Source organism: Equus quagga, chromosome 15 (genome assembly GCF_021613505.1).
Source record: "Equus quagga isolate Etosha38 chromosome 15, UCLA_HA_Equagga_1.0, whole genome shotgun sequence".
NCBI lineage: Eukaryota > Metazoa > Chordata > Mammalia > Perissodactyla > Equidae > Equus > Equus quagga.
In genome coordinates this window covers 32,150,485-32,164,785 of record NC_060281.1, presented here as the reverse complement: position 1 = coordinate 32,164,785, position 14,301 = coordinate 32,150,485, and the positions used below count along the sequence as shown (strand labels likewise).

General features: G+C 49.5%; 1 protein-coding gene across 2 annotated transcripts; it reads right to left on the bottom strand.

Moving 5' to 3' along the window:
• Positions 1-9,407: 9,407 nt before the first annotated feature.
• On the bottom strand, positions 9,408-13,892 carry PRRT1 (proline rich transmembrane protein 1). Of its 2 annotated transcripts, XM_046640432.1 has the most exons (4): positions 12,943-13,892; positions 11,488-12,026; positions 10,655-10,840; positions 9,408-10,489 (listed from the first exon to the last, which is right to left on the bottom strand). In XM_046640432.1, the coding sequence occupies exons 1-4, from the start codon at positions 12,959-12,961 to the stop codon at positions 10,313-10,315; spliced, it is 921 nt and encodes a 306-aa protein (XP_046496388.1). In that variant the 5' UTR covers positions 12,962-13,892; the 3' UTR covers positions 9,408-10,312. The 2 variants fall into 2 exon arrangements, with proteins under 2 accessions (XP_046496388.1, XP_046496387.1); XM_046640431.1 differs by having other exon boundaries at positions 11,488-13,892.
• Between the last annotated feature and the right edge of the window lie 409 nt (positions 13,893-14,301).

Here is a 14,301-nt window from a genome sequence, read left to right as displayed (position 1 = left end):
TCCCCTCATATTCGTCATTGCCTTTCAAGCCCTTCTTCCTCAAGAAATCTTGGTGCTTTTCAAACGTTGATGTGCATACATGTCACCTGGGGACCTTGTTAAATTGCAGGTTCTGATTTAGGAAGTCTGGGATGAGGCGTATGATTCTGCATTTCTTTCTTTTTTTCTTTTTTTTTTTTTTTTTGCGAGGAAGGCTGGCCCCCAGCTAACATCTGGTGCCATTCTTCTTCTTTTTGCTTGAGGAAGTCTGTCGCTGAGCTAACATCTGTGCCAGTCTTCCTGTATTTTGCATGTGGGATGCCACCACAGCATGGCTTGATGACCGGTGTGTAGGTCTGCACGCGGGATCCGGACCTGTGAACCCAGGCCGCCAAAGTGGAGCATGCAGACTTAACCATTACACCACCAGGCCAGCCCAGATTCTGCATTTCTAACAAGCTTTTGGATGATGATCCTCCTGGCCCATGGACCACACTTTAAATAGCATGATTCTGAATAACCTCATCCCATTCTCTTCACCCCTTTATCTGTGGCCTTTCGGTTTATCCTATATTTTGCATATATAACTGGTATAACCTGCTCCACTGGGTGTATCAGTGGAAAACTGGTCCTCCTCCTAATAAAAGATGTAGGTCCCTTTTGTGATTCAGCCTTGCTTGTCCAGCTCCCTGCACAGGCTGGGCCACCATGCCTCTTCAGGACAGGAGAATCCCGCTCTCATTACCTCACTTTGACTCCTTCTTCAGTTTTCTCTCCAACACCCTGCCATTGTGCTCCAGAAAACAAGAACCATGCCAGGACAGCCAGGAGAGGAGGGAGTTTCATCATTAGCCACAGACTTGTGTCAAGACCGTCCTCTCCCTGTTTTGTGTTGAGCCTCAGATTACTAACCCAGACTTTTTTCTTAAGTTTTATTTCTGGGTTCTGTGCCAAAGTAACCTTAGTTTAGTGCCAACCCCTGCCCCTATGGCTAGATACTCTGATTCTTGGAATCCCTGGGCTCTTATTGAAAATGAATCCACGTTTTCTCCCTCCCTCTGCCGCTTTCCATTTCAGAGATTTCTGGGAAAGGCAAGAAGTCTAGAGTTAGTCACAAAAAGTTTGATTACACCCTAATCCTTGGACAAAGATTGCTAATTAGTATTATGTATGTCTTAATTGAAAGGGCCGCTCCAATGATCCTTTGGAGACCAGCTTCTCTCAATTAAAAGAAACTGTACTCTGCTACAAATGTATTGCTTTGTAATGTTCTCTTATTGTTTTGTGTGTGTACGTTTTGCTTCCAATAGACTCCACAGAGCAAGGAACTTGTCTCTCTTTCTTTTGTGTTTCATCTCCTTTTCCATTCATTCATTCAGCAAGTATCTATTGAGCACCTGATGTGTTCCAGGTACATGCTAGGAACTGGGGATACATGGATGAATGAGACACACACAGTCCCTGCTCTCATGGAACGTATAGTCTGGCCAAGGAGAATAAGTCATTACAGTAATGAAAAGAAGTGTGAGATGCTATGAGAGTGAATGAGGGAATATTCCTTGAGGATGAGACATTTTTGCTGCCATTTAAAGAACAGGTTAGAACTGAACCTCAGAGAACAGACCAATAGACCCCATACTGAGAAGCTTAATCAAATGATCAACTTTGTCTCTTTAGGTGATCTCTTGCCACCATTGTGACTGTAAAAACAAATACAAACATAGACACTGAAACCCCTAAAAGAAAGTAACCCAAATCATCCAGAATGAAAATATTTTTATTTTTTGAAAGATGACCCATTGAAATGAAAACACAAAGTTTTATAAGAGGACTCGAAAGTCCCCAGAGAAGACGTTCATGGATCTCAGCTTGAGAAACACAAGTCGAGGAAGGGGCCAATATGTGAAGACTCAGAAATGGGAATGAGCATAGGCTCTCCCCCAAAGTGTGAATGTTGACTGACTCACACTGCTTGGTCTTTCCCAGTTTCCTATCCATTGAGTCTCAGCTCTCTGGGGATAGTCACCAAGGAATCAGGAAGAAGGAGGGAAACAAGCCAGAAGGATTATATCCCCAGACCTGGCTAGAGAACATGGGATCTCAGAGGGTCTGGCCATGTTTGGCTACTCACCTTGCCCTAGAACACAAGGGCATTGTTTTGCCTCCATTAAAGACCTAACCTGATAGCAGAACCCAAGGAGAGGGTCAGGAGCTGGTGTGAGCTAGCGCTTTATTCTATGTTGTCTCCACACACACACAGAGCATATGATACTTGCCCTCTAAATGGGTGAACTAATATTCTCTTCCTGTTCATTCAATAATCCTGAGTACTCAGAATTCACGATGAAACATGGAGATAAATACAGCAATCCCCATCAGTAGTCTAATAAGGGTAAAGAATCGTAGTTAACAAAAGCTCCAGATGCAAGGGCAAAAGCGATAAGTGGCAGGGAAGTTATTACCAGCTAGGGGTAATCTGAAAAAGAGTGCAGTGTGTTGAGCACTGGAGGGTGGCCATAATTTTGATATGCAGAGATTGAAGGGAGTTATTGCAAGTGGAGGAAGCAGCACAAGGCAGGAGTGATAAGGAAAGGAAAGCCACTTTATACCCAGTATTATTCATCTCCAGCTTGTCAATCTCTGCTTTTCCAGAGTATTCCAATACCCATTTGTGCTGCCCTGTCACCAGGCATCAAGCTGGCTGGAAGTTTTTACACCCGCACATTCTCCCGCATTCCATACTCACTACATGGAACCATATGCTGTACTTACTCTCTGCCATTTGCCATCAGCATGGGAGACAAAAATTCTAGCTTTCCAAAGGCTAAATAAATTTCCCCTTCTGTTTAGCTTTGGTGGTTTCTGTGGTTTTTAGTTCTGCTGAAATTTATGTCAAAATTGTTCCTTCCTCCTCTTTGCTCCCAAAGCATTTTCCTCATGCTTTCCTTGTAGGCAGGGTTTTCAGGCAAGATGAAGCAGTGAAAGGCAGCCAATATTTCCAGTGAAATATTTAATGATAAGAGCTGCTCGTTACTGAGCCCTAGCCATGCATTATGACCACAATACCAGGCATTGTGCTAAGAACTCATGTAGATTTCCTCATTTTCTCCTCACACAACTCCATGAGTTACTTATTTAGCCATTCAACAAATCTTTATTGAGAGTTTCCTGTGTGCCAATCACTGTCCTAGGTTCTGGGAATAAGGCAGTGGAAAAAAAGACCTGGATCTCTTGTAGCTTATATTCAAGTAAAGATAATCGGCAGTAAAAATCAATCAATAAAATATGTCAATTTTGTACAACAAGGTGGTATTGGATAAATAAGTATATCAAAAAGGAGAAAAATATGTCAGGCAGTAACGAGTGCTATGAACACAAAGAAGCAGGGTAAGGAAATGGATAGAAAATGCCCCTGGTATGTGCGGTTCTGTTTTTAATTGAGTGATGAGGGAAAGCCTCCTTGTGAAGGTGACATTTGCACAAAGACATAAATGATGTAGGGGAGCAAGCACGCAGTATCTGAAGGAAGCGTGTCCAGGAAGAGAAAGACGAGTGCCGAAGCCCTGAGGCAGGAAGGAGTTGGATTTTTGTGCTAAATTCATTGTACGTAGAAGAACAGAAAGGGAGCCAGTGCAGGTGGAGCAGAGTAAGCAAAAGAAAGGGTGGGAGGGGATGAAGTCAGAGAGGTGGGGAGGAACAAGGCCAGAGAGGCTTTCTGGGCCAAGGTAAGGGTTTTGTTCTGAGTGTGATGGGGAGCCATTAGAGGGTTTGAGTAAGGTGACTGATATCATCTGATAATTTAAAAGATCACTCTGGTTTCTGCATGGTCTGGTTTTCTGAAAGCAGAAAATCCAATTAAGAGGCTAGCCAAGGGACAAGGGTAGCAAGGGAGCTCGGATTAGGGTAGAGGTGAAGACCAAGGGTAGAGTCTGGAGGCCCTCTAATATTTAGGAGTCTGGAAGAGGAGTAGGAGCTGTCAATGAAGACTGAGAAGGAGCAGGAAATAAGGACCTAGCAAATGCTTTCTTTAGTTGGATCCGGAAAGAGTATTTGAAGTGAGGAAAGAATTTGAAGGAGGAGGGAGGGATAACTGTGTCAAATGTTGCTGATGGGTCGAGACCAGGGTTTCTCAACCTTGACACAAATTACATTTAATTACAACATAGTTAAATGAACATCACGCAGCTTAAGAAACAACATCTTCCTGCCATTGTGGAAACTCCTCCTGTGTCCCTCTCCCATCAGATTTCCCCTTCTGTCTTGGGGTAACCACTATTCTGAATGTTGTACTTTTACCACATAGGGGAGTAGCAAATTAGTTTTTTTCTTCTTCTCCTTCTCAAAGAGGAGCTATGTTATTATAGCATGTTTGTATGATGATGGGCATGTTTCAGTAAAGAGGGGAAAATTGATTATGTGGGAGAGAAGGGGATGATTTCAAAAGCACCATTTTTGAGCAGGTGAGAAGGGATGGGATCCCACTATAGAGATGGGATGGGGGCTGGGAGCAGGTCAGCTTCTCTCCAGTAACAAGGGGAAGACATTGAATAGGATAGAGATGCAGGTAGCCTGGTAGATTTGGGGGTGGGACCATGAGGAAGTTTCTATGTTCTCACTGAAATAGGAAGAAAGGTCATCATCTTCTGAAATTGTGGTCTCAGAATTGGGGAATGTGAACCAACTGGGGAAATGTGGGCTTGCAGGCCATGCTGAGGGCCCACAGGAAGTGAAACCAGTTTGTATGACTGTGTATTTTTCCCTAGACATATTCAGCTGTTGGGTGCATGTGTGGATTTATCCAGGGATAAAATGTGTCTGAGGGAGAGGGGCCAAGAATACAAGGCTGAGAGGCAATTATGGCATTGAACTTGCGATCTACACTAGGTAATGAGGGAAGTGAAAAATTGAGGGGTTCAAATAACAAAGAGGAATGAGAGAGTCAATGGATGGAAGGTCCAGGTGGAGCTTAAGAATTTTTGGAATGGGGATGCTAGGTGAAGGGGGGGTGATATGAAAAGACTGAAGAAGTGTTGGAGGGGCAACAGTTATTGTCTGTAAGCAAACTGAAGAAAGGACACAGGGAGAGAGTGGCTGAGGAGGGAGAAAACATGTTAGAAGTAAGGAAGGCACGGAACTGACCAGGGTGCTGGATGGTTATCTATACAGATATTGAAGCCATCAAAAATAATGAAATGATAGAGGTGGTGGTTAGCTAGGTGCTGAATCTTCAAGGAGCGGGGAGTGATGGCCCAGAATTGAATCATAGGGGAATCAGAGCTCCCAAGTAGATGTTAGAGGGGCAGAGCCTCTCCTGAAGGATGGAATCTCTGTCGATAGGGATGCAAGAACGAAGGGCATCTTGTTTGGAGGGAGTTGAGGTAAGGTGGGAGGAGAATTAAATTGGAATATGCCTCCTGAGGAAGGAGTCTGGGTGAAGAGGTCTGGGAGAAGTCATTTTCATTCACTTCTTCCTCTGCCTAATTCCTTTCAATTCAATTGAGTTCAAAGATTGGTAGAAGAGGTTTTTTTTCTGAAGAGGATCTGAAAATCAGAGATAAGCCAGATTTGGCTCCTGCTTTCAAATAGCTCACAAGGTAAGGTGAGTACATCAAGATCTCAGGTGGGAAGAGATGGGAAAAAATGCAGACGATGTGAACAAGGAGTAGGTTTTAGACCCAGATATCTTCCTCCTAAAGAAAGTTGCTCTGTGTGAAGCCACAATTTCTGGCATCTCCCATCCCCCTTGGTGGTCACTAAAGTGCCTCCAAGCCTGTAATTCCTAATCTTGGCTGCCCTTTAGAACGATCTGGGGATGTCTTAAAAAATATTGGTACCTGAGTCCCACCCCCAGAGATTGTAATTTAATTGGTCTAGGATTCGACCTGAGCTTTGGGATTTTTAAATGCTCCCAGATGACTCTCATGTGTAGCCAGGGATGAGAATCATTGCTCCAAGCACTGCAGGTCTATTTAGAAACCCACTGTTTTAATTCAACCTGTAGGAGAGAGAGATCCCTTCTTGCTGGAGTGAGGGGGTGAACTGATCTGGGCCTTGAAGGATAGATAAATTTTGACCAAGTGGAAAAGCAGATGTGAAGGAGGAAAGAACGTTATGAGCAAAAGCTTAGATGTGGTCTGAAACACAGGACAAGTGGCAATTTGGTTTATAATAGGCAGAGATTGGAGAAAAAGGTCTGCGATTTGAGAACAGCTGGGCAAAGACAGGAGGTGGGAATGATGAGTAATTCAGTTTGGTTGGAGATTAGGTTGAAGGGAGAAAGCTGGATGATTTTAAATTGTAGAAGGGGTTGAAGGCCAGATTAAAATTCTGATAATAGGGGCCGGCTCTGTGGCTGAGTGGTTAAGTTCGCGCGCTCTGCTGTAGCGGCCCAGGGTTCGGATCCTGGGCGCGGACATGGCACCAATCGTCAGGTCACATTGAGGTGGCGTCCCACATCCCACAACTAGAAGGACCTGCAACTAAAAATATACAACTATGTACAGGGTGGGTATGGGAAAATAAAGCAGAAAAGAAAAAGAAAAGATTGGCAACAGTTGTTAGCTCAGGTGCCAATCTTTTCTTAAAAAAAATTTTGTAAATAATTCAGTAAGCAACAGGGAATCTTGAAGGGCTTTTGAGCAGTGGAGTTACATGAAGTGTATTTAGGAAGGATAACCTGACTTGGAGTGGGGAGAGGTGGGAAGTAGGAAGACCTGTTAGGGGAGCTGTTGCAATAATTCTAGATGAGGTCATTTTTCTGGCAAGGGCTGGGGAAAAGTTACACATTCAAAAGATATTGTAATAGTGGAATTGACTCTGCTTGACAGCACACCAAAAGTAAAGGCAGGAGGGAGAGGGAAGAGGCATCACATTTTCAGATAAGGGTGCTGGGAAAATGTTGCCATTAACAGAGATAGGGAAGCAGGTTTTTGGTGGCATGTCATCAATTTGGTTTGGAACATGCTGAGTCGAGAGGACCATGTGGCTGTGTTCCACAGACATCAGAAGAATGTCTGCATATAAATACATTGGTTGGAGAATGTCTTAGTCAACTTGGACTGCTGCAACAGAGTACCATAAACTAGTGGCATATAAAGAACAGATATTTTTTTTTGGAGGAAATATTCTTTTTTGAGGAAACATTTTTTTTGAGTTCATAATAGTTTATATCATTGTGAAATTTCAGTTGTACATTATTTCTTGCCTGTCACCACATAGGTGTTTCCCTTCACCCCCTGTGCCCACCTCCCACCCCCCTTCCCCTGGTAACCACCGAACTGTTTTCTTTGTCCATGTGCTTGTTTATATTCCACATATGAGTGAAATTAAACAAGAGATATTTATTTCTCACAGTTATGGAGGCTGAGAAGTCCATGATCAAAGCGCTGGCAGATTCAGTGTCCGGTGAGAGCCACTTCTGGTTCATAGGCAGTCATCATCTAGCTATGTCCTCACATGGTGGAAGGAGCAAGGGAGCTCTCTGGGGGTGTCTTTTATAAGGGCACTAACCCCATTAATGAGTGGATGAATGACATACTTACCTCCCAAAGGCTGCACCATCACACTGGGGATTAGGTTTCAACACACGACTTTGGGGGAAACACAAACATCCAATCTATAGCAGAGAAGCATTTGGTTAGAAATGATGTCTGAGTTTGGAGTAGATGAGATGTTCAAGGGGAAGCCTCAGAGAAGGAAAAAATCCAGAGGTAGACACATAAGGGAAGAGTGAAAACAAGGAGGAGAGAGGGAAGGCAGGATGATTGGAGGTGTGTGTAGAGGGAGACGGGGAGGAGATAATATGTCCCTGAACCTGAGGGAGTGGGGAATCCAGGGTCGAGGGACAGACATGGGAGTGTTGGGAGAGGCAGAGTACTGTGAAAATGCCTTTGATTTTGGCTCCTGGTAATTTCTGGTCATGGTTACTATTTGAGAGAGCAGTTTCAGTAGAGTAGGGAATGGAAGCGTATTTCAAAGGGTTGAGAAACAGTGGGTATGAAAAGAAGACACAGACACATCTCTGACAACAATACTCCCTATTTAAGGGGGAAAAAAGTGAGTAGGTGGTGAGGAAGTGGGAGCTGCAAATGTGAGTTCTTTTTTCAACAAGTCTGGTGAGGAAGGCTCATTAAACCTGAACAGTCAGAAGGAGAACACTTGATTTCCATAGCCCATCCCATCCTCATCCCATGTCTCCTACCTCAGTGCATGACTTTCCTTCTAGATTATCAACTCCATGAGATTCAGTGTTCACGTCTGCTGTCTGGAAAGATCTCTCACTAGCTTCCTGCACGGTGTCTGCATGTTGTATGAATGGACAAATTCAGGACAGGACCCTGTCCTGCAGGTGTACAAAACTGAAGATACCAACTCCACTGCTGTGCCACTCCCGCCACCTCCTTAAGAGGCCTCCCAGTTGACCTCAGGGTAGGAGAGGGCAACTACCCCAGTTGGACTTGAGAGGCTATTGACCTTCTCCTTAGGGCTTAGCTGTTGTCTGAAGGTTTGTGTTCCCCCCTAAATTCATATGTTGAAATCCTAATGCAATTTGGTGTTATTAGGAGGTGGGACCTTTGGGAGATGCTTAGGTCATAACAGTTCGGCCTTCATGAACAGGATTAGTATTCTTAGAAAAGAGAGCCCCACAGAATTCCCTAGCCCCTCCCACCATGTGAGCATACAATGAGAAGTCCACAACCCAGAAGAGGGCCCTCACCTGACCATGCTGGCACCCTGATTTCAGACTTACAGTCTGCAGAACTGTGAGAAAAAAATTTCTGTTCTTTATAAGCCACTCACTTGAAGGTAATTTTGTTATACCAGCCAGAATGGACTGAGACAGGCTCCCACAGCTCTCTACTCCCTTTGTTATGGGAGTATTGCAGTATTCTTCGCTATGCAGCATTGGTACAAAACAATAGGTAGGGTTATAATCCAAGTTGTCTGCTACTCTCTGCCCACAGGCATGAACAGCTGTGGGAGTTGGCATCTTTTCCCTGCTGCTGCCACCCTATCCCTGACCAACTTCTTCAGGATGGTCTGCCCTCTTCTTTCCTCCTGATTTCCTGGAGGTCTGGGGATGGATCCCTGGATCTCCTTGTAAATCCTCCCTCTCCAAAGCCCTAAACCTCATCTGGTAGGGAGTGGGAAAGTGGGCTGGGGAAGGAAATCCCCACCAAGAAGGGACCACAAGGTCACAAGGTCTTCCCGGGTAGGATTCCCAGCCCTGCCCTCGCCCCCCCCCCATACCTCCCCAAACTCCCCCCCTCTTTTGTGTCTGTCTCTCTGGTGTCCTGGGAATCTGTCTCCTCCCACTTTTGTTTCTGTCCGTTTTCTTTTTTTTCCCTGGAAGGGGTGGTGAGGGGAGGTGAAAGAGGGAACCAAAAGAGCAGGGTCTTTGCAAGGCTGCAGTCTTCGGAATTGCGGGTGATAAATCCACTTAGTCTCTTTAATATTGTCTTTCAGAAATTCACACACACTCACACACAGATCAGAACAACGTGGAGACCGCCAAGGGGTGTGGGGAGAGGGCCGGCTCCCTCCCGACATTGGGAGGTCTGTACCCTGGGTTCCCTCCTACCCGGCTGCCCAGGGGTTGGGATAAGTGGGAGTATTTACAGAGAACGGGGACGTAATCTTCATCCCAAGGTGAAGGGTCTTAAACTCGGAACCTCCCAAATCTCATTCTTAAAAAGCACAAAAGTAGATAGAGGTTCCGGGATTAGCAAGAAAATAGGCGGAGACCCTGGTGGAGGAGAGACAAAACTGTACTAGCAAAAAGTGGAGTGAGCGTGGGGTCCTGGCTACCCCGGGCCTCGGCCCCCGCGCCGGGAGAAGGGGAGGAGTTTGTCGGTCTGGGGGCGAGGCTTGGCGCCACAAACCCAATCACCGGACTGAATCACCCCGCGGGGAAGAAAAGAAGGCGGAGCCTGCCGACCTGGCGGCGGGGTTTTGTCAGAGCCGGGGCGGAGCCTACAGAGGAGGCGGGGCTTTAGGGAACAGTCTCCAGGCTGCGGAGCAGAGACCCAAGGAGCTCGACTGGGGGTGCTGCTTTTAGAGAGGGTGGGGGCCTGGGGCAACTGAGGGCCCCGCATTTGGCGGGGATCCCGGGAAGCGGCGTCCCTGGGGGTGTGGGCTTCTTCGGGGTTCCTGAGGAACTGGATTCGGAGCGTGCCCGCAAGGCGAGAGGTTCCATGGAGGCCAAGTTTAGGATTTATGGAAGTCCGGTGGCCCCAAAGGCGGCTGTGCAAGGCGCCCATTGGATCCACGGCGTGACTGCAGAACGCACTTGGGAGGTTAAGGGGCGCAGGGTGGGGCCGGGCCGGGGGCGTCCTTACGGATCCCAGTAGTTCTCGTGGTGCTGAGCGGCAATGATGATGACTACGGTGAGGATGGTACAGAGCACCATGGCTGCGATGCCCACCGCCAGGGAGATGAAGGAGAAGTTCCGGGCCTCGCGTGAAGCGATCTCGGCCGATACCATGTCTCCGCGGGCCAAGGCCGTGCGCACCTGCGGGGCAGGGGTGGAGGAAAGCGGATCAGAGAGCTGCTGCCTCGCCCGCACACCTCAGCCTCCGCCTAAGATGCTCCCTAGAACGCCCAGCACTCCCTGGGAATACGAAAAATCGAGTGAGCCCTCCTCCTCATACACCGCCCCCTCCCCCCCCATCCTCACCTGCACTGCCTTGAAGATGGCGATGATGCCGGTAGGCCAGAAGCAGCAGATGGTGGTCAGCACCGCGATGGGCATGTAGTCGTGCGGCGGGCGCCTCGGCTCCAGCAGGGCCAGCCCTGGACCCTGAGGTGGCGGGGGGAGCGTGGAGGTTACTCCCGTTCCCCCAGGGGTCCCACCTGCGTAGGGCTGTGGAAGGAAGGTTGTAGGGAGAGGATGTCACTCAACCTCTCTGAGCCCACCACCATTCTGCGTCTGGCAGAGCAGTTTTTAAAGCACAAATCTTATGCGTTGCTTCTCAAAGAACCTGATCATCCACTACCCTTCCAGGACACCCATAAATTCCACCTGGGTCCCTCTCCTGCCTTCATTGCTGTCGCTAACCCTATATTCTTGGGGATCTCCATACTCCCTCCCCCAAGGTATGGCCCCACCAGCACTGCCCTGGCCTTACTTCAGACCTGGTTTCTTCTCTCCAGTTATCTATCTGGCCTCTCGCTCACTCAGACCCGGGTTTCTTCTCCCTCATCCTCCTTGGTTCCTAGGTTTCATTTTTCCCCCTTCCTCCAGGCTGTTTCTTTCTTTCTAACCTCTGGACATCTAGGCTCTGTTCCCCTTCCCAGGCCCTGATCTCTGACCCCAACTGACCACCAGACGCCCCAACCCTCCACTCCCAGGCTTTTCCTTAGTCCTTCCTCTGTCTAGGCTTTGGCCCTAGAACAGGGCGTGGTTTCTGTTTCTCTATCCCACCAGCCCTCAATGTGTCCCCAGTTCCCGGTCCTGTTCCATTGTGCCCCCACCCCCTCCTCCCAGGCCCCTGATTGCCCCGTACTCACCGTGCCCACCGGGTAGACTGGCACGTAGGCAGTGCAAGGCTGCAGCTGTAAGGGGTAGCCGGGGGCAACGTAGCCCCCTAGCGGCAGCGTGCCCACCGCCCCCGTATGCGTGGGCACCACGAAGCCTGGGGCCTGGGCAGTGTGAGCGGGCGCCGGCGGGGGCGGGGCGGCGGCGGCAGGCGGCGGCGGGGGCAGTGGGCCCTCGAAGCGAGTCTCCTGCAGGTAAGGGTCGGGTGGCATGCGGGGCAAGGTAGCGCAGCCCGGTGGGGGAGCCCCGGCTGCTGAGCCTGGAGGGGCATGGTGTGGGGGCCGCGGCAGAGTGGCAGAGGATGAGGGACCGCGCTGAGCGGTTGCCGCGGAAGAAGCCAGGCCCCCTGCTCCTAAGCGCGGGAGGGTGGCCGTGCCAGACTGGTGGTAGTGGTGGTGGTGATGATGGTGCGAAGAGGCGGCTGCCTGTGGGGGTGGGGCAGGGGGTTCGGCCGGGGGCTGGGGGGCATTGTAGGGTGGTGGAGAGGTATGAGGGACTGAGTCCGGGAGGCCTGGAGGCGGTGAGCAGAGGCGAAGGTATGGGGAGAGAAGACAGACAGAGATGAGATAAGGAGGGGTAGGGGGAGACACAGGGTCAGGGATGGAGACAGTCAGGGGAAATGGGTGAGAAATCATGTCTCATTCTTGGGGCAGGAGAGGGGTTGTATCTAGGCCATCTGTCCCCCCCCTTTCTTCCTTTCAATCTAGTTTTGAGGTCACAACTCTCCTCTGCTCCTCTCCCTTCTTCAGCAAGGTGCACACAGCTTTCACCTGCAGACCCAATCTCCTACTTCCTTGGTTTTTGGCTGCCTTTGGACTTGCCTATCTGAGCTGCTCCTGTGTGTGCACATGTGTACACATGCAACACTATGTTAACATGTGCTCAGTCCGACAGTTGTATAAACATATGTAGGATGACATGTTCCACTCTGCCGTTCCTTCAGTGGGGAAGGGATGCCCTAGCCTCTCTGGGAATCTCAGTAACTCTTTTAGGGCTGATAAAGAAGGGTCCTCTGGATTTTACTCCCCTGATAACCCCCATCTGATCATGTCTCCATATTTCCCCACTGTATGTCTCCATGCGAGCCAATGTCATCTGTCCCTCTGTCCCTCCCAGTGATGCTATCCCTGCAGTACCTGGCTGAAGCTAAGCTACTCTTCTACTTCCCTCACCCTCTCAACCTGCCCCCTGCCCTGTTGCTGGCAAGGGGCCGAGGCTGAGACTGGAAGGAGGAAAGGAACAGAAGAGAGGGTTATAGAAAGAGGAGAGGGATTGGGGACGGGGGAGGGGGAACGTTGAGCACAAGATAGAAAAGGAATGAAACAGAACCACCCGCTTGGGAGGGGTAAGGAAGGGGGTTTGGGCCAAGGGTTGGGGAGAGTCAGAAGACGGTGGAGAGGATGGGAGATTTTGTTGTTATTTTTTACCTGACTTTTCGGATGACATGCCTGCGGTCTCGCTGGAACAGGGTCCCTGCAGCCGGAGTCGGGGTCCCCAGCTGGCGCCAGAGTCTGGGTGCGCGGATTGCGCAGCCGGCAGCAGCGCAGAGATGGAGAGATGAAGACAGCGGCGGGGGGCGGGGGTAGAGCGGCAAGAGGGGGAGCTTAAAGGGACCGAGGCGAGGGAGGGGGAGCGCTTCAGACGTAACCCCGCTCGGTCTCTCTCCGCTTTGGACTGCGTCTCTCCTCCTCTCACCCCGGCATTCAAGCCCCCAGTTTGGGCTCCCTTGGAGTTGTCATGGAAACAGGGAGGCAAGCAAGACCAGGCAAGGCGGGTGGGACTAAGGGAAGGAAGGCGGGAGAGAGAACTCTCTAGAGTCTTCCCTTCCTAGACTGGCTCTAGCAATGATATGATGGGAGGAAGCGAGCAGGTGCTCAATGCATTCAATATCCCATTTCCCTCCGGATCTGGTTCACCCTAGTCAGGTCTCCCTTCCCTCAGTTTCCCTCACAGTCCCTGTAAGGTCCCAGGATCTTCTCCCAAATCCTTTCCTTAGTTTCCCCCACTTTAGGAGCGATAACTCTGTATGAAAGAGAACCGTGTGCAGAGTTGAGACCTGCGATGGCGTGAAAAGTTCCCAGGGTTATGGCCTCGACCTGTCCCCCTGGCCTGGGGTGAATCGGAGGTAAAGTGGGAGGCTCGGGTCTACAGTAGTTCGGAGGTAGTCGGGCCTGCAGTTGGGGCGGGCGGGTAGGACGGAGAGAAATGAAGAGCTCCAGGGTGAAAGAGCTGAAGAGCTTCGGGAGAAAGAGAGGATGAATCGATTGCTCATTTCAGGCAGCTCGGTTTGGGAATACTGGCTTGGTTCCCCTTTCCCCGTTTGCTTATTGGTTCCTTAGAGTTCCTGGGCCCGTCAGTGTTCAGATGCATTCCTTAAATCCCACCCACCCACCACCCGCGCAGAGACGCAGCCCCACCTCCCGAGTCGACCTTTGGGCTCAGCGATAATTGCAGTCTTTATTTGCTTAGTGCACCCTGGGAGCGCGTAGTTGGGGAGGGGAGGTGAAGACAGGCAGTCTACCGAGACTTACAGAGTTGGGCTTTTTGCAAAAACGCAGTCGGGGAATTATTCCCCTCTCCTTAGTCTAGTACTCCCCCCTGACCCCGTCCCCCAAGGCAGTAGGTCTCCTGGGCTGTCCTTCCCTCCGTGTCCAAGCAGAAACGACTGGACTGTACAGAGGCCCTCGCCTTGGCCAGTCCCGGGCCCAGAGATTTAAATCACGGTCCTGTACCTGTCGTTCTGGTTTCTAAGGCATTCGTGTGAGCCCTTAACCCTCTACTCTACA